Consider the following 21,016-nt stretch of genomic DNA (forward strand, 5'->3'; position numbering starts at 1 on the left):
TATAGGTGCACCAGCGCACACAGGGCAGGGAGCCAGGAAGTTCTCTTTTATTTCCACAACAAGGTGGTTTGACTAACTGACCTTTTACTGGCCTTGAAGTCCACAGATACCCTTTGTTATCTTGGACTCTGTGGTGAATACAGAAACACATTTTCTGTCCTCCCACTCTGTACTTTATATATCTTTATTTTTTTCTAAAGAGTGGATTAAATTATTGCAGGGTAGCAATTTCATTAATCACATCCCAGCATTTGAGTGATTTATTTGAAGAAAAGGAATTAGGTGGAATCGTTTTTACAGCATGAAGAGACTATCTTTATGACCCGAATTGTGCTGGTTAATGAAAAATGAGATTTATCCCCTGAAAACAAATTAAAAGGAAGAATTAATACAATTTCCTGGGGTATTGGTGACATTTAGGAATACATGCTGGGTCGGAGACCTGGCACTGTCACTGAATTTGTAGGTATGAAATCCTATTACTGTTCTAGTGAAAATATGAGAAGATTGGGAAATGTGTTCAGATAGCTGTACAGTGCCAGCTGTGTGAGAACACACTGCCTCGGGCTAATCATTGTGTGTGTAATTCAGAAAAACATGGACTCAAGGGCCCCTTTAATTTCCATGGGAAGAGCTGGACGATCCTCAGAATTATACGCTGTGTGTTCAAAGTGTGTTTTCATTTACGTGAACCAGGAGCATGTGAGGGAAGATGAGCGTGTGTCTTGTATCCTTTTGCAGTTCTTGAACATCTCTGTAACCGAAATGTTTCTCCAAAATTGTGTCTCTCCTGAACACTGAAGGAAGTGTGTATGAGTGTGTGTGTGTATCTGGATGCTCTTCAGCAGGGGAAACATGCTGAGGGGGTGGAAGGTGTGACGGGACTGCAAAGCTTCAGAAAAGGATAAAAGAAAACCCCATATGGATGTGCTGAAGAATAAAAGGAGAGGACAGGACTTGAATTGATGAGAGACGACTTCACGTCGGCTGTATTGCTGCATTATTAACCTCTAGCTCTTTGTAAAAGGGATGGTACTGTAAACATCCATATCTTGTCCTCTGAAGCAATATTCCTGCACAGGCAACAAACACTGTAACACGAGTCCATTGTCTGTTTTTAGAAGTAGCGTTATCTTAGCCAAACTTGTGCACAGAGCTACCATCTCTTGAATAATTCTATTTGTTCCACTTTGAAGATTTTCTCTTTTTCTTTCCTCTGGGAATACATAAAAGTCTGCCCTTGGTCTACTGTCTGTAACCATCAAAAAATAGCCTGCTGTGTGAGTAGTGTTTGTGATTTGTTTTCTCACCTTGACACAGGTCAAAATAAGTACCACTCAAGCACTCAGAATTACAGTTTCTATTTGAAACTCAGTTAATTATTCATTCTGACTCACTCAGTTCATTTTAAACCATCAGAATTGATCCTCACTGTATCATCCATCTGCAAACCTCTGTTTGACTCAGGTCTCTAACCTGCTGCTGTGACATACCTGGCTCTTTGTAATGACTTCATCTGTCATGTTTACTGAAGGTAATTCTGTGCGGACGTGCAGCCTGAAGATACATGCACACTGCTTAGACCATCCGATTTTTCACACTGCCAGTTAACAGGACAGCAGCAGCATGTCGGTTTAGGCAGTTTCTGGCTAATAAATCAACTCTGAGTCATTAATAAGAGGAACAGCTATGGGGTTGCCAGGTTGGGTAGAAAAAAGGAGCATTTGGCTGGTGTTTATCCCTTTCCTCCCAGAGTAATGGCTCCTTTTTGTTTTGAAATAGCTTTTAAGAAGACCCCTAATGGGGATTTGAACCACTTAACTTTTGGAAAAGAGCTGCAGAGCCTCTGAGCCAAAATGAATTTATTAACACTTCATCAACATTCACAGCTGCTAACCTGATGAAACGCTGTGATACTTGTATTAAAGACTTGGTAAACATTTTAAACTGCGGAGTATATCACCATGACATATCTGTGTGAAGCTCTGTCTCTTTCTTTTCTTACTTTCTGGGTCAGTTTGTTGCATCTGCCTTTGGTTAATCCCCCTGCTTTTTCACTCTGTAGATTCGTTTTATTTCACCGGTTTTGTTTTTTTTTGTTTAATAATTTTATATTTTTAAAGTTTTTAGTTTGACCTTTTTCTTGGACACTTGACCTCTGGACTCTTTGTAAGCAAACCTTGTTTTTGCTGTTTTTCCTGTTTACCTCCGCCAAGGAGGTTGTGTTTTCGGCAGAGTTTGTCTCTTTGTCTGTGGACAACATAACTTGAAAAGTAAAAAACAGATCTTGATAAAATTTTCAGGAAATGTTCGAAATTGGATAAGGAAGTAGTGATTAAATTTTGGAGGTAATCTGGATCTCCGTCTGGATCCAGGACTTTTTTTATTGATTCTCTATCATTGTGAGATAGAGCTGTTTTCACCACATGTGTATATAACTCCACGATAAATGGTCGGATTGCTTTGCAAAACAATACAAGACAAGGTCACCATAATTTCTGACAGATGTAAAAGTACGATCCAGATCCTGACAATATTCTGGATCCTAAGATCTGGAAAATGAAATATGTACTGGGTCATCATAATTTTCAACACTGACAGGTAAAAAATTATCGTACAAACCTGCAACTAACACCAAAGTGTAGCAGACACTCTGCTCTGCTAGGGAGTATAACATTAAAGTCGGACTTGAGTCTTGCGTGACAATCACAACATGCTTGGTGGAGGTCTGTGCTCTCTGAGCGCTTTTCTAGTGATGCAGCTGCATTTGGGACCAGCTTCCTTTGTTTTCATATGAAATTTAGCTTAAATAGCTATTAGAAAAAGATACATGAGTATTGATTACTGAATTCCCTACATTTTAAACTACATTAGTTTCAAAGTCTGGTCAGTCTCATAATTAAAGTTAAAGGTGGTTAATCACAAATAGCACTGTTGTATACAGTATTTCAGTATATACAGTATTAGCTCACAGACAGTAGTATTACCATGGCTCCATCAATATTCCAAGAACCAGCAGTACAGCTAGTTAGAGACAAACACACGGCTAGTCAAGGGGACATTGTCAGTGTTAAGTGTTAATAAAAAAGACAAGCAATAGTTCACTTTTCATTGTTGTACAATCAACAAAGTTTTTAATTGGCAGAGGCTTTATGCAACATGTAAACCTACCTGTTTTGATCCGATCATTTTTACACACCTACATTTTCCCCAAGGACACTGTGGCATATAGACTACAGGAGTCAGGGATCATGCCATCAATAACCCGATCAAGAGATAATCCACTCTCCCACTTAGCCACAGCCGTGTACGAGCTACCATCAATAGCCAGTAGCTGTATCAGTCTTAAAAATTCCAGAATCTGTTTTGCTTTAACTACCTCCATTATGACTTGGCATCAGGAGTGTTGTTTTATAACATCTTAATGTTTATCAAAAGCAGTGCAAAACTGGTCGTGTATCATGAGCTTGGTCATTAGTTGCCACTTTTAGACGCTAAGTAAAGTCAAATATTTCTGGAGACTTATTTTAATTAATCTTCAGCTTGATCAGTCCGGTGGGATTTTATTGAATTGACCATTTCTTTTTATCTTGATCTCAACAGAAAAACCCACCTTTGATGCCTCTGGCTCCTCATCTTTACCAAGCGACCATGCGGTCACAGCTGCTTCTGCACATCCATTGGCTGACCTCTCGGTGGCAGAGGAGGTGCCTTTCTCAGTCGTCCATCGGGATGGTGACTCAGAGTCTGAAGGGGAAGGTTTACCTGGGCGGCCTGCCTTTTCTTCTGTCTTAACTGTCATGGCAGGAACTGTCAAACATCCAGTGAGCCTTGATCAAAGTCGAACCTTGCCGACTATCACCAGGGACGACACCCACACCACCCAATGGCCTTCACATAGTTCCAGCCAGGGCTCAGAGATGTCCTCTTTTTCCTCGTCTGCCAGCTCAGGTTTGACTTCTGACACTTTTCACCAACGCATCACATCGTCTCAGACATCTGCCACGGCACCAAGTGTCTCTGAGCCACCACATGTGTCCTTAATGAGTGTGAACTTGCATGTCTCATCATCTTCATCATTATTGGTGTCATCTCTTCCATTGTCATCATCAGTATCTCCATCAAGCCAATCAACCTCATCTGTCTTACCATCATTTTTATCCCTATTTTTAACGTCTGTTGGGCGGACAAATCATTCAGCTACATCTCAAGATGAAAGATGGTTTTCCAGCTCTATTCATCAAACAGACGCCACAATGTTACCATCAGGAGGGTCTGTGGGCTGGACAGAAAGTACTAGAACCACTGAGTCCAACACTCAATCATTCGTTAACATATCAGCTGTTACAAAGAGTTTTCAAAACACAAAACAGTTTCATAATCTGAGTAAAACCAGCTACGAAAAAAGCAATAAATTGACAAAACACTCTTTGTACTCACCAGCAGCAATAACCCATAGTGTGGGTGGAAGATATTCATGGAGTGTAAGCACAGAAGTCGTGAAGACACCAGCAACCAGCACATATACGCCACGTACCAATTCTAACCATGGACAAACTCTTCCAAATATCATCAGTGGACACACTCAAACCCAGACCCCCAGTACGAACTCAGTGAACTCATTTCCTCTCCAGTCAGACAGTCAGGGTGTTCAGATGCAACTGAGAGTTTCCCAAAATCTCAGATCACCACAGCTGTCTGTCAGTCCTAAAAGCTATTCAGCTGCCAGTCGTGTCACGGAGCAGACTTTAAATCCAACAGCATATGCAAAAAATGAAAATGAGATAGCAGCTGACAGTCAGAAAAATGTTGGCGATGCAATCATTACACCTGTCAGTTCACATGACAGAAATCCAACAGAGTCCTTCAGAACCACTGGATCATTTCTTACTGTTTCCCCCCAGTCTCTCCTTGGTAGAACATCTCTCTCTGAAATTGCAATCACTAAGCTAACACATATTCTCTCTGGCACGGTGTCCTCAGAGCATGCATCTAATCCTGGTGATTTACTGATGGCAGCAGGTCACGGCAGCCCCAGAGATCTTGCCATCAATATAAATTACAACCAGAGAGAGGTAGCCGGAGCAGAGCTCAAATCTATTTCCACTCATCCTCACCTGAGTAACTCACTTTCACCCACACAGACGAGGCCGGAGTCCACCACCGGTTCCGTCCTCAAATTGATTGCGGGAACAGGAACAACCTCCTCCACATCTGAGTCAGATCCACTTGATTTGCCAAGTAATGGAGGTAGATACGTAAAAGACTTTGTAACTCAAACAGGGTCTCCCATGGGCATGACGCAGAGACCTGGGGGATGGATGACAGCAAGCTTTATATTTCCCTCTAAAAGTAGGGAAATGACTTTCTCTGGCTCAGCGATTCCAGTTGCAAGCAGTTCCAGGTTTGAAAAGGATGTGTCTCAAGAACCCCAAAGTTTTCCTCCCACTTGGCCCACGTACTCATTGCCCTTGATCCTCAGCTTCAAACCAAAGCGAAACAAAACTGATGATAACACTGGCCTGTCTGACCATACCAAAGCATTACTGTTATCCCCAGTTACTCCTTCACAAAGATCCTTTCAAACAAGATCTTTACTTAGCTTTCCCCACAGGTTATATACGACATCCGGTCAAAGCTCAGCTTCCAATAAATCTCAGCAGATAGCTGAGATTTCTGCTCATACCAGAGAGTCTCTGCAAGCCGGTGATGGTACGCCCTTAACTTTGGGGTACCACTCAAATATTAAAACATTACCAGCCTCCAGTGATAACACGACAGAAAAAGAGATGCCTGCGGTGAGCTTTGAGAGAAATGGTACAAAGAGTTCAATTTCTCCTTTATTAAATGGAAATGAAGAGCCTACTCTAATCAGACACACTACATTTTACAAGCAGGGTGCTCCATTAGTGCAGTTTACAACACAGTTATCTTCTCTTAATACTGCAAAAGATGCCTTTATGTTTAATAAAAGATCTGAAGTCTCTTTTGTAGGATCTCCCAATGAAACTCCTTTTCCTACCGTAACTCTAAATGTGCCGTCAGAACCTCACACGACTCTTTCTCGTAATGATGATGTGACTCTGGTGAGCCATTATCAGCAGATCTCTGCCTCCATCACAACACCAAGGACAAACTCTCTATCTCTCTCTCAAGGACCAGTCACCAGTGCGAGGAGTGATAAATCAGATTTTTATGCAGGCAAACCAACGAGTATTCCCTCAACTGCCTCCTACAGTGATGGACAAGAGAGCAGAGAAACATTTGGTGCTATTTTCAGCTTGGGCACTAAACAGATGGCACCATATACAAAGTGGAAAGCCACCAAGCCTGTGCCTTTTCAAAGCACTGCAGTTGAATTGGAAACAACTTCTATTGGCTTTGATAGGGCTCATACTAATGTACAAGCAGATGGACCCTGGTATGAACATCCAAAACTGGAGGAGAGACAAGAGAGTAATGTGTTAAATTCAGCTGATTCAACTATTGTGGCCACTGAACAATATTTACTTTACCCCACTGCTGGAGAGCATAGATCTTTAACTTATATTAAAAGCTCATCAGGATATGAAGAACAGAATCTAAATTTGTCACCAGCTAAGCTCAGATCTGATTTGGCAGTCGATGTACAGCAAGGAGCCTCTGAGAACCCTCCTACTCCATTAGCACAGGGTTCAGAGGTGTCTTTGGCCCTCTTTCACTCAGCAACTGACCCTGTACCATTATCACAAGATTCTTCTCTTGCATCGGTGTATGACAACCAGCACCGCGGCCCTCTGGCAGATGCCCACTCTGCTGAGTCTGCCTTTGATACTGCAGCCACGCTTTCAAACAGCCCTGGACACAGTATATCTGATATTGACGAAATCAAACACACAGCGGATTCCAGACTGAGGCGCTTCACCTTACCAACAGAACTGGTGCCATCCCCTTCAGAGACTTTGCCTCTATCATACCGTGGTATCAAAGCTGCTCAGTTGTCCTCCTTACAGATGTCAGTGTCCTCTAAAGCGCCCTCATCATTGCCATCATCATTATCACTCAATCCAGCAGTGCACCCAGGTTTTACGTCATCATCTGTGACTGTGAAAGCTGTACCAGACACTACTCCATCCTCATCCCAGAGTCTGGCCTTATCAGTAGATCCTAACCCCTCTGAGGAAATGACTCAGACCTTTGTTGTCCTTACAGAGGCAGGGGCAGACGACTTGACCGCTGGAACATCCCGAGCAGTTGCGCTCACTTTCCCCAAAGAAAAAGTGTCCAGTCTAGCCCCCTCTCAATCAGTCAGAACCACCCTGTCTGCTGGGCCCACCGAGAGGACATCTCAGGTATCACCTCTGCCCCCTCAACAGGACCCCAGAACGACCTCTGTGGAGGTTACCACCACAACTGTAGCTTCAACCACCAAAATGAAAGATACCATCACTACCATGCCTTTCCTCAGAGTCACCACACTGTCCACCACCACAACCACACCACAGCCCACACCTGTGACCAGGAGAACGACCACTACAACCATCAGAACTCAAACCAGCAGGAGAATCTTCACACCACCCGTCCCCAGAACCAGCCCCCCCAGGACAGCCACCACAGTCTTCATTTCCCCTTTCACCACCACCACTGAAGCTCCTCCACAACAGTGCAACATCACAGAGAGGCTGTGGGTGAAGACAGGTAAACCATACATCAGACACAGCTCTCATGAGATATCCTAAAATATCTTTTTTAATGTCTATCCATCTCTCACTCTTCTTATTTCTTTATCTGTCCCTTTCTTCAAGTTGTTTCCATCTATGTGAGAAGAAACAGACTGGACAGCATTCAGAGGCAGAACCTGCGAAGGGGACTCAGTCAGGGCCTCCGAAAGGCTCTGAATGATAGCTCAGCTCAGGCACAGGTCAGACTCTTTAAATATATCCCTATTAGCTTGCTTGGAATCTGCTTTTTTTTCAAAATTTTGCTGTAAGAAAACACCCGTGGATAATGTCACTCATACAAGATGCTCAGCAATAAATCCTTATAGAGTGTTTTCATGTGATGTAATCAAATCGAGCTCAACCATGTTGGAGGTACTCTCACAGCAGAACAGAAGTGAGCTTGCAGGTATGTTGGATTATTGTCGCACAAAATGGTAAATTTCTGCTATGTTTTATCCTACACTAATTGTTCAGACTGAGAAAAAAGATTTCATAAGCTTTTGACAACCAAAAATGATCGTAGATGGGAGTGAGGGCTGCAAACAATTGCCCAAAGAACGGAGAAGATTGTGGCTAGATAAACTACACAAAGATTTTTAGGGCAATAATCTGTCATTAATCTCATCATTTAAGTCTGTTCACAGCATTTCCTGTCCGATAGGTTATATTTTCTGTTTGTAGCATCTTAAAATCACACTTTAGTAAAAGTAAATTCAATCCAATCCAATCCACTTTATTTATATTGCACATTTTTAAAATTAATCAAGTTTCCTTAAATGCCACACAATAAAGTTAAATGAGAAATTCAATCAAACAAATAAATAAATAAATAAATATCACACAGAAACCAATGAGAGCCATAAAAATAAAGGGGTTAAGACCATAAAAGACATAAAAGGACAGAGATTACGCAACTCTCACTGTGAATTCAAAGCCAAAGAATAAAAACAAGTTTTAAGACGTGTTTTGAAAGTCGTTTGGGTGGGGATGTTTGTATTTCGAGCAGCAGATCATTCCATAATCTGGGAGCCACCATCGAAAAGGCTCGGTCACCTCAGGACTTTGAATGGGTTTTTGGGACCACAAGGTGAAAGTGAACAGCAGACCTCAGGGACCGCAAGGGAGTGTAGACATTTGAATGTATTATGTTAGAGTACAACTTTGATTAAGATGTAATTTACGGCAATAAATAGTGCATAAGTAAGGCTCACTGTCTTTCAGGGGCTTTTTTGAAGTGCCGGAAAGTGAGCCTCCCCCCAAAAAAACATCATTTATTCTATGGACCCACTCTACCATTAAAAATGTCTATATTTAACATCTATGTTTTCACACCTTTGGTTAGATGATTAAGATGCTAACTCCTCGTATGGGTCTCTACAGCTTATTAGGCATAATTTTTCAAAATATCTCTTTTTTTTCCTTCACTATAGGTTTTAGTGTGCTCTGTGCGTTTTCCCACATTTGTTGGTGGATAAGACATCTTGAAAATCACATTTTACCGTGCACTTCTATCTCTGTCTATTCAATACTTGCGTTCATGTACCTCCAATGTGGCTGCACATCTGGGTTACTACCTAAATCACTGCATGGGTGCAAACACTCTACAGTGTGATACAAGTTACGATATGCTTGGTAAATATTAATGTTTTAAACATAATAAAAAATGTAGCACTTAAAAGATTTCCCCATTACGCCACTTCTTAACTGAGGCCATGGCGGCACAATCACAGAAAAAGACAACACAGTACAATAGTATAGTATAAGAACGATGAAAAGAAGTTGAGAGATGCCCAAGTGACTTAAAAAAAAAAAAAAGAAAAGCTAATCCTGCTCTTTCTTCCAAGACAAAAGGAAAGGTGGATCAGTGTTTTTCCAAGGTTACAGCCTTGGGCTGTGCAGGAGAGTGAAGGTTGCATCTAAACAGAGAAGGTTATGGGAGTTGCTTTTCCTATGTTTCTTGTGGTGGTTTTCCTGACTCTCTGTCCACTATATGGTGTGTGCTTATCTGTGTTTGTGCACACGTTTGCACTTGTGTCTGTGAATGTGTTGGGGGCAGAATTTTGCCCCCACACAGAGCAGAGGATTGTGAATGTGAAGATGTACTGACAAATGACATTTTGTCATTTAAATAAGATAAATAACATAAGACTATTTAGTCCATTACTTAAAAGGAAGAGATAAAGACCTTGGGCACCAAAAAAGTACGTAGAATTGTACAGGCTGCAGCGCAGGTGAGCAAGTGTTGCATCTTCACAGAGAAGGCGCTGGGAGATGTTCCTTGTGGTGGTTTCCCCAGCTCTCTGTCCGCTAGATGGAGTGTGCTTGTTCACTTCACCATGCACAAGAGAGCATGAGGAGAAATGTGAATGTGACAATGTCCCGTCATGTAAATTAGATGAATTAAATAAGGCTATTTAGTCTTGAACAAAAAAAATAACAACCTGATTTATGAGAGAGGTGACTCTTAATTGCTTCTGCTGTGATCTGGTGCTCTACGGAAAATAAACTTAATCCTCCTTCCAGGGTTGGGGTGCCTCCGTTGGAGGTGTGAGCTGCCCCTCCCACATAATGGTAGGGGAAACACTGCACACCTGCATGCAGTGTTCCCTTTATAAATCAGGATCCACTTGGAGAAGTGTGCACATGGAAAAGCTGTAAGTTCCGCCCCTGGCATGCCCATCATCAACCATACATGGTCAATGCAAAGCACCTGCACCTAAATGTAAATGTAAATGCATACAAACAAGGGAGGCAGACCAAGGGTTTCCAGTGCTGAATTGCAGCGATAACTGGAAATTTAGACGGGGAAATGAATCTTTACGACCCAGAAACAGAAGAGTTTGTGAATGAAGGGAAGTATCAAATGGACGTAGCAGTAGTTTACTGCAGCAGGGGATCACAAACTTCACAAAAAACTGCTGCTTCATTAGTTGTGTCTTTATTGCTGAAGTTGTGGGATGCGCATATTATATGATTTTATGAGTCACACTGTGATTCCTATAGTGTTCTCTCTTGCACTGCTAATAAAGAGAAAGTCCAAAAAGGTCATAATAGAAACATGACATGACACCAAAACAAAAAATTAAAAGCAGCTACTGTGAGGGGTTAGATATACAGTGTAATGTCTGAAGCCAGAACACTGAATCTTTTCTGAAGAAGCTTTTGAGATAACTGACGCTCCTCACAGAGTCACAGATACTTAAAAATTTGGCTTTAGCTGTAAATAAAGTACAACATTTTGCTGTCAATGAGAGAGGTAGAGAGACAGAATACACCAAAGTGAAGGTCTTTCTAACAGACAAGCCAAGGCAAACTTATGAAAATATTTTCACTTAGAATAGAGAATGAGTCCAAATAAGCAAAAACTAAAAACACAAAAGCCCTCTAGTCATCTTTGTTTGGTAAATGTCAATTTTTCCCCTTGAAGCAGTTTGTTAGGTGACTTGTTGATTGACTAATTCCTTCACGCTGACACAAACTGTTGCTCAGCCCCGAGCTAGGGCTTAATGATCAACAATTATTTGACGCCAGCAAACTTTGATTGGTTCATTAATGTGCTCTCACATGAGATCAGGAAGTGCATTAGAATAAAGTGAATAACGCACCTCTACCAAGGGCTCCCATGTAGGCTATGTGAGAGGAGATGAGGACTAATATAGAAATTGGGTTGACTGAATGTGTCCCAGAAGGCAGCGGGTGATGTCACATGTTTGAGTAACTGTACCAACACTGAAACAAGATGTAGATGAGGTACTTTAGATGAGAAGTGTTGCCCCATTTCCCCAATATTTACAAGAGACAGGCTTTTATTCACACCCAGAAAATCTCTCCACACTTCACCAAAATGTAATCTCATCATAGCAGTGGGCTTGCTGGATTTGGTTTCACAGAAAAAAAAAAAGCAGGAGGAAATGTTTCCTCTTGCAATTGTGATACACACCATCATGTGCACACACAATGATTTTTGTGTCTATGGATTAGCGGTTTGTGGAACCAATCATGGTTCCCGCTGTGCCAAAGCCATTCTCTCTCCAGTAAGCCTCTCAAACCTCAGCTCAGTGTGACTTTGTATCAGGAACACCTTTTAGCTATGAGAACCCAGGCTAATGTGCTGCTGGTGAGAAGGGAAATGTGTATGTTTGAATGGTTTTAATTCTTTATCTGTGTAAAACAGAGAGACATAGCTATTCTTCAGATGTGTCTGATATTGTACATTCATGTACTGGTGTGAATAACAAGAAATTGACATAAAAATAAGTTATTTTGTCCTTTATACACAATGATTTACCTGGATACTTGGTGATATCAGTTCAATTAGGGATGAGCATGTTTCACATTTAAAATGAAATGGCACGATGCCCAGTACATGGCAATCAGTATCGGTACTCAACGGTACCATTTTTCTGGACCTCTGTGTTTGTGTGGCAATAAAAAGAAATCTGTTTAATAATAAAACGTCAACGTTTTTTGAGTTAACATATTTATTGATCTATTGCAATGCTGTGTTCATGCCCAGCATTGAAAATGACCTACTCTTCCAGTCCCTCACAGACACAAGGCATACTTGCCAACCTTGAGACCTCAGAATTAGGGAGATTTTCGGGGGGTCATATACAAACAAAACAAGAACAATGAAATACTTGAATTTCACAGAGTTCATTAATTGGACAAAGAAAATAACATTCCACACTAACAAAGTAAAGTCACATAGCAAATTTAATAGCTGTCCACAGTACCCATGCAAAAGATGGTAAATAAAAAAAATGTCTTAATTAAATAAATAAATAAAACAAAAAAGGCATACATTGCATAGATTGATGGTTAATCTATGCAATGTATGCTCAATAAATACAAATACAAACAAAAAAAGCATACATTGCATAGATTAACCACCAATCTATGCATATCCCATCCCCTTCGCTCTTCTGGAATTTACACGAGTACTTGGTGGGGTACGTGGGTCCGGCAGCGGCAAACATAGCTGTGTGTGCGTGCAAACCAATAACAGGGAAATGACATCACCGGTGTGTAACTCCAATGAAGTCCGAGTGGAAACAATAGGAGTCGAATGAAACGGGCAGCGGAAAAAAACGGGACCATTGGCAAGTGTGACACAAGGATGCGTTTAGGTACCCAAACATGGTACTGTCTGATTTTACGTGAATTGGTACTTGGTACTTGTGAGAATTGAACACATGTTAAAACCTGACTAGTTTGTTATTACCCCATGTGAGAGTGTGACTTAATGTATGACCAAGGGATTTATATTGGGGGCAATAAGGCAGACAGGGGATAGCTTTAACTGCAGGGGGTCAATTTGAGGCAGGGTAAACCCCCACTGGAGTTTGGACATGTTTTTTTAAATCTCAACAAATGTCACTTATTGACAAGGGTGCAGGGCAGCTGTCCTGTGGAATATTTATCACCTCAGCTCAAACTGTGTATAAGTCAAGACAACCTCTCTGTAGGCAGAGAACACCTAGCAGAGGTCTTCTCTCCATGCTGCATGTGAATTAAAGGAAATGATTCATCACACTGTGATTTTGTAATCCTTAAAATTATTTTGAGTACAACAGGGAAAATTTCCCTGACATACTACAAATGGGATTCAGTCAGTTATAGCTTTGAATGCACCTTATTCAGTACCCATTCCTAAGTCCAATGCAGCCACAGAATTACACTTTTTTTCTGGTTGAAGGGATTGTACATGTAGGCGCAAGGCATGTGAAATGGTTGTCTTTATCAGCCAGACCAATTTTTAGTTTTTTAGTTTTGGTTCTTGTCTGTTGTAGGACTTGTACTTGTGACCCTCCAATTTACCAAGCCATGTCCTTACAGTTTGAGCCTTTTTCACCCCTGCTTTCACAACAAAGTAACATTATGGACCCAGTCTGTGAGTTTGCCTGTTTGTTTCTGAAGTTTTGAAGCCCAGCATTGATTGGGGCCATATTGGGATGCTGACCTAAACCTTTGTTTGGGCTTGGATAGGGCCTTTAGCCTCTTTTCAGTGAGCTACTGTACTCTTGCCTGTCAGCCAAGTTAACCATGTCTTTAAATGGGCAAAAGTTGTAAGTTGAATAACTCTTAAAAAGAGATTAGATACAAAATAACTCTCCTCTTGTACAGTGTGTGCTGATAGAGAGATGAGCTTTTTACACCCAAGCTATTTTCTGAGCCAGGCTGTAAACGTGTTTATTTTTGTTGTAAAAATTGGCTTTTCTGGCTTAATGTTCATGATGTTTTCTGGTGTTTCTGTAGCTAGACCTGAGGTTGAAATAAATTGTATCTGCCTAAAAAAAATGGTTGTAATTAACAGGTTGCATGAAATAAAAACCAGATAAAAACTCTGCTCTCACTCCCTGGTTAGGCCGGAGTGCCTTTTAGAGTGTTGCAATTTTGACAAAGTGTTGAGTACACCCTTGTGTGCATATTTCTGTGTGTATGTGTGTTTACTCGAACATCTGCAGTCCTGTTAAATGTCCCAGGTTTTAAATTTCTCAATGTGGAAGTATCAGATAATTGAGATTACGGCCTGAGTATTCGTCTGGTCCCCGTGAAGGTCAGTGCTCTCACATGTTCGGTCTCTCTTTCCTGGTGTAGTCTCTGGAGGTGCTTTGCTTCAGTGCACTCCTGTCACCCATTTTAACATCGCTTGAGTTTCTTTTCGTAGCTCTGCACTCTCATCCAATGGGAGGCAAGCTGTTGGCAAGGGAAATTGCCTCTGTGTTTAATTATAGGGTATAAACGGTTGAGAAGAGAGCGATGTGCAGTGCCGATGTTAAAAAGATGATGAGAAATAGACTAAATGAATTAAACTATTTGAATCTTTTGATAAATATGGAAGGACATATATTTTGTTTCATGTGGTGAGGCCTGTACAGTGGCTGTAAACTTTCAGAAATGACTGAGATCTCAGGGGTTAATTTTTTGGCAGTCCTTCACACGCTTTGGGAGAGAGTTTGTGGGTGTGTTTCCACTCTCTGGTTTGCTGGAAATGCAATCTCTTAATAACACCTTCACATGGGTGAAGCCTGAGAGGATGAAGTGATAATAAAGGGCTCTTTTCACAGAGCTGGTAACAAGGCTGAATTGTGAGCAGGCAGCGTGATGACTCTCAGCTACAGGGACTGTAGGCTCTTAGTGTTTGGGCCAGCGGATCTCCTTGTCAGCACAAGCTTTCAGATAGGTTTAGATAACTAACCGGAATGGTTTCACCTCTCCTTCACACACATCTAGTCTCATTACCTGTCTATCATCATTCTCCTTCCTGTTTCCATGTAAGCATACGGTTCACCAAAAAGTCAAACTCTCTGTCAAATAAATGCTTAGACATCTAAAAACATCTTGGCACATAGTAACAAAACACACAAACTCCACCTGTGTTTCTATTAGAATAAGAGCAAAGTGATACCTGTCCTCTTGGGTAGGAAGTGAAGGAACACAAGCCTCTTTGTCCCAAACTCACTATTTAACAGTCCCCTCCATGTCCTGCTCATCTGTACTCTCTCCTCCTGCTTCCTCACAGCTCTTTGGCCAGTCAGAGCTCTCTCCGTGTATCAGTGTTCAATAACCACTCTCTGTTTTCTTCCTCTCATTGGAGTAGTTAGAATATTCTTTTAAATGCCCCATCAATTTCAGTCTCTTATATGAATGGCTGACTCTTACTTATTTTGCACAGAAATTACATCAAGAATGTGTTTTTGTTGATTAAATCTGTATTCACATTTATGAGTTTGAATTTTGGGTTGTCTTATGATATGATACAACCACAGACTGTATATTTTATGGATGTGGTCTTGGTGATGTCACCCATCTGTTTCTGAAATGGAGTTTTGAAGCAAATAGTTGTTGGGAGCCATGTTGAACATGAGGTGGGCTTTGGGCCTCCTCACTAGCAGCTGTAGGACGCCTGCCTATCCATCAAGTGAGGTGCCCTTCTGATTGGGCTGACTGGTAATTATATACCTCCTAAACTGCTGAGTTATAGAAAAAGAAAAAAAAGCCTAAAGTCATTTTTTTGTACCAGACTGTAAACAGGTTTATTTCTGCTGTACAAATCATCTTCCTCATCTGTCCTCAAGCGGACACTCAACAAACTGTGGTTCGAGTACTCCCGCATTGTCTTCATTTCTCACAGCCTAAGGTTGCCGCTTGGATACAGCATGAATGAATGAAACACAACATGACATGATACTATACCATACCATGCAATGGGTTTTTTAAATGTAAATTTGACAGGTTCATATGTATAGCTGTTTACATTTTTCCCATATTTTTATGGTATTTCTCTGGCAACCACCGCTGCTGATTTTTTACCATAAAATGATTTTTTTTACAGTACAATTAAATTTAATAGGATAAGATACAATTTGGTGGGTTACACGACTATACCATACAATGTGGCCCAGTATAATTTACTATTAAAGAAATAATATAGTATGATACACTATGAGACATAGACATCACAGGATGCAATACATTGCAAACTATACCACATGATGTGGTATAGTTTGGCACAGTTGTGTACATTTAGAAATGGTATGACAAGATGCATTATGCTACCATACTACAGAGTGAAGTACAGTACAATTAGGGATGGGTACCTTTCACACTTGAAATGATATGGTACCGATGCCCTGTACCTGGCAATCAATACTGGTACTCAGTGGTACCAGTTTTTTGTACTTTTGTCTGTATGTGGTATCGTATCTGTCACAAGGATGCTTTTTGGTACCTAAACATGGTACTGCTCAAATTAATATGAATCTGTACTCAGTACTACAGACAGAATTCGGTCAGTACCTATGAAAGTAGCCAATTTGGTACCATCCCTAAGTACAATACACTGCATTAAAAGAAGATAGGATACAATACAATACACTAAACGTCTGGGGCAATAAAAGATATGACAGGATATGTTATGTGTGATACAATACCATATGATGGGATAAAATATGTAATGATTTGATAGGATACGTACAGTACCATACCACACAGTGCAACCAGAACGATATGATACAACAAGGCAAAATGTGTTTATGGTACAAAATGATACAATTCAGTTTTCAACAGGCCTCATTTACAGAAGCCAAGCCTTAACACATCTGTCAGTGAATCAACTCCTGGCCTTGACCCTGTGATAAATGTTGCCCTCTCTTCTGTCCTCTACCAATTCTTTGCAGCTGTCATACCAAAAAAAGGAAAAAAAAAGCCTACCAATGAATATATAAAATCAGTGATGGGAAACCACCTGCATAAGGAGCTAATGCCACCTGAAAGATGTCTCATTCTCTTCTTTTCTTTCCCTCTCAGGTGGAGACAGTGTTTGGCTCTCCCAACATGACAGTGGCCTATCACGTGACAGGAGGGGACATGGTTTATGTTCCCTCTGTAGTGCTTGAAGGCTTGGATTCTTATGGTCGTGATAAGCTGATTGCAGATCTGCGACAGTACCTCCCCATGGTAACAGCGCTGCCCCTCCCAGTGACATTATGGAGATCCAGCCCTGCCGTGGGCTTCCAGCTAAAAACAGGTCAGCTGGTATTCACTCAGGATGAAAGAAAAAAAAAGGTCAGAGGTTATCTGGAGAATATATTATTTGTTCATGCTGGGGCTGTGACCAGAGATTTAAAGTAGATTTGAGAAGTGAGAAAGAAAAACAAATAGTGAGTCACACATAAAATAACACGTTATATTCTGTTTCTTAAGTACTGACGGCCAGAGAAAGCAAAACACGATTTTGTAGCATCCTAAAGAAATCTAAAAACAGCATCAGTGGGTCTGCTTGTGTAAATATTCGTGAGCATGTGTTGTTTTTCTGTTTTAGTGCTGCAGTTTGTGGGAGCGGGGGATGATCCTCGGTCCTGTCGGTTTTCTCAAATGATGGAACAGAGGCTGGAAAAGGTGTTTTCTGAAGCACAGGTCAAAGTGCTGAACGTCAACAGTAGGCTCTCAGTTCAGGTACTATTTTTCTTTGTTTGTCTGACTCATGTGTAGGTGTTTCTCTTACTGTTGCACCTCTATAATTTTTAACATGCTGCTAATGCTGGCACTCGCGTTGTGTGGACGGCTGGTATCTTGGTGGAGAACAGATCAAAGCTGAACTGGAGGAGAGACCCAATTTGATGCCTTTTTGGACAGTGTTATGTGCAGTTATTCTGCATACCAAACAACAGTTTTACTAGATTTATGTGTATACCTAGGAGTTGATTTCATACAAATAGTACATTACTAATTATCCTGCTATCCTTTGGTGTGTATCAGAAATAATTTCTCTTAAACCCTTTTTTCCCTTGTTACACATCACCACCGCAGCGTTGTTTAGTTGGTTTGGCAGCTACAAACCTGTGAACCGTGTGCAATTTGTGCAGAATTGCACCTCTGTGTATCAGGGCTTTCTTCTTGTTAAACCAGAGCTGCTTCTGAGATGCAAATTAATTATGTGTAGGGAGGCAGTGTTTGTATTCATTTTAATGAGCTGCTATGTTTAAGTGCAAACTATTCTGAACCAGTTCAGTGTTTTTGTATGAAAAAAAAATAATAGGCTACAGTGTTTCTGATGCCGCGCCAATCCCCCCAGGGGATCTGTTTCTTGATGATTTTCATAGTCATTGATCAAGACTGTAATAGATTTTCACGTTTTCATTTTCCACCAGGCTCAAGTTTCTTTAAAATTGTGTGCTACAGTTGTGTAATCTCAAACACTTCATACAGCTTTACCTAAGTCTTTCTGTCTCTTTGCCATCTTGTAAGCTTATGTGCTTTTCGTTAATTTTCCAGATGCTGAGTGTGTCTCAGGCTGCAGGCTCTCCGGCTGTGTCATTGGTCTACACTGTGAAGAATGGGTCTGTCTTCCTGAATGGCACCACTGCCTCAAACCTCCTCGGTCAGCTGTCAGCTGAGCTGGTGGGCTACTTCCTCTTCTACCCGCCACTTATCATTGCTGAGCGTAAGTAGAAATTTGCACAGAGAATTACATCTGTTGGTTAGAGGTGATTCAGCAGCAGCACAAGAAAAGACACCAGAAGTGGTTCTCAAGTTCCCTTCGTAACATTCAGCTCTAAACACACAAAAAAGATGTAAAAATTAAAGAATCAGGCTTATTCTCACGGTGAAGACCACAACAGGTCGGTCTGTCTGGTTGGTCTGTTGATCAACCATCGAAGAAATTCCTAAAACTAACCAAACACTAAAGCTCTACGACTCATTTGGATGGTGCCATTTTTATTGCATGTAACCACTGAAGGCATCAGATGAAGTGATAAACTTTATGCTGCCAAAACAAAATTTGTTCACATTTTCCACAACAAAGAGAGAAAGAACGCCAGATAATATTTTGTGAAAGAAATACTACTTACACGTGTTCAGGACAAGATTGACAAAATGGTAAGAGATTCAAAGAGATTGGCAACATTGATGCAACAAATAAGTTCCTCACGGACGAAAAAAGGTGAGTTTGACTAATTAACACCATTTTTAATACAATCTGTATTAGGGATACCCCGATCCGATCATGTGATCTGAATCGGGGCTGATTGAGGCATTTTTTAACGATCGGAGGTCGCTGGAGAGGGATCCGGAAAAATCCTGGGGCCTTAGTTCTTGTTTTTAGTTAAAATGTGTATAACAGCACATCATCATTCACCTTAGAATATAACTTTATTTGTCATTATAACAAGTACAACGAAATTGCAAACAAGAAATTGCAACCTTATTGTCACACACATACAAGGTAATCTTCTGGTGCACCACTGAGAAGCTTTATTTTTATTTTGTTGATCCAATGCTGCACTAAGTGGAGAAAAAAAGCTATATCCATGTTGGCTAAAATGATACCTTCATTTGAATAAAATGAAAAAAACTCAAAGGACAACTTGTAGAGGTTTTTTTTCTTTACTTCTTTCATTTCTTTTTTCTTAATGCATTGCTGAAAGATCAGATCGGGAAATATCAGGACCAGCAGATACTCAGAGTAAAACAATTGGAATTGGATTGGGAGCAAAAAAATGTGATCGGGACATCCCTAGTTTCAATCCATCGATATTGTTAGCCTTTGTGCTTAATGATTCCCTTATCAATTCCCTGATCAATTCCCTGATCAATTCAGGATTTTCCGCTTGAAGTTTTACTGAAGAACTGACTTCATAAAGAAATTTACATTACTCTCTCATGAGATTCATATTCAGTACATTCAAAATGGTATAATCACCTTATTTACCAAAATAAAATAGTGCTAGCTTGATGCTAACATATACGGGGAACTGCGTTAATATGCTAGCAGTTAGCATACATCAGTATAACTTCAGCTTCAGAATAGAATTTCAACTTTCATCACAGAAACAAATCACATCAACTCTTTGTAAAAAACAATACTGAGAATTTCAAATGTCAAAAGCTAACAGGCAGTTAAAAGGCTCATGGCTGACTTCATAACTACGGAAAGCCATCAAAGGGTCTGTGCAAACAAATTGACCTCAAGAGTTCAACTCCCAAGTCTTTGTCCAAGTCAAGATTTTTTTAACTGTTCTGCAGCTTTTACAGTCACAGCTCATTTTTTTTAACGACTGAGTCACCCAAAGAAGAAATAGTTCATGTAGAGATACAACTAAGCCCATGCCTTTAATCTTAGCCTGTTTTCAGGACATACTCAGCCCTTGTGCTCCGTCTGTAGTAGAGACATACTCAGAGAAAAACAAATGGAGAGTGACAAGAACTCAGCAGGAGTCTAAACAGCAATCCTATCAGAGTTCTGTTGTGAAACCTGTTTCCATCCTCCGTCTAACTGAGGGATGATCTGTGAACCAATCGACAGAGGGTGATGCAGCAGAAACAGAGCTCTGAGATGGAATGAGAGACATTATTTTTATGGCTCTTCACTGCTTTCTGTTGTGGGTTTGCTTGACCTTGTTAGTTATTTCTTTATCGGCTAATTTACTGTTCACCTGCAGATGGTTTGAGGATTCATGTTCCTTATTCCAAAATTTTACATGGTGCATTGAAGAAAGCAAGAAATCCAGGCCAATGCCATGGTTACCTACCTACCTTCTGATGTTTACCACTGTGTTTTAGTTGCTCATCAATAAGAGGTTTGAAAAGATTTGGGTTTCATCGTGGTGAAAAGCAGGTGCCAGTATCAAGGTGTGCTGTTCACCGTTGGTGTTGAAACCACACTTAGCTGTTTTACAAGGGTCATGCAGAACAGATAATCCCTTTTGCGACTTCCATATCTTCATTTACTGGATTTCATTGAGCTTCCATCTGTTCAGTACCACCAATACTGTGTACTGGGCCCTAAACACTGCCAAATGCAGCTGGCC

The 21,016-nt window shown here is 40.8% G+C and overlaps 1 protein-coding gene across 2 annotated transcripts in view; it reads left to right on the forward strand.

Moving 5' to 3' along the window:
- kiaa1549lb (KIAA1549-like b) overlaps positions 1–21,016 on the forward strand; it is a 106,044-nt gene that overhangs the window by 42,119 nt on the left and 42,909 nt on the right. For both annotated transcript variants that reach the window (XR_012598085.1, XM_074666087.1), the window contains exons 2-7: positions 3,604–3,951; positions 7,192–7,677; positions 7,785–7,900; positions 17,013–17,232; positions 17,527–17,660; positions 18,480–18,648. Coding sequence is in view for 1 of the 2 variants with exons in the window: in XM_074666087.1 (XP_074522188.1) it covers positions 3,604–3,951; positions 7,192–7,677; positions 7,785–7,900; positions 17,013–17,232; positions 17,527–17,660; positions 18,480–18,648 (1,473 nt within the window). In the remaining variant the exon portion in view is untranslated. The remainder of the gene's footprint in view (positions 1–3,603; positions 3,952–7,191; positions 7,678–7,784; positions 7,901–17,012; positions 17,233–17,526; positions 17,661–18,479; positions 18,649–21,016) is intronic.

This window comes from Halichoeres trimaculatus, unplaced genomic scaffold (assembly GCF_033239565.1).
Source record: "Halichoeres trimaculatus isolate MK-OKI-2021-1 unplaced genomic scaffold, fHalTri1.1 fHalTri1_scaffold_3, whole genome shotgun sequence".
NCBI classification, from domain to species: Eukaryota; Metazoa; Chordata; class Actinopteri; order Labriformes; family Labridae; genus Halichoeres; species Halichoeres trimaculatus.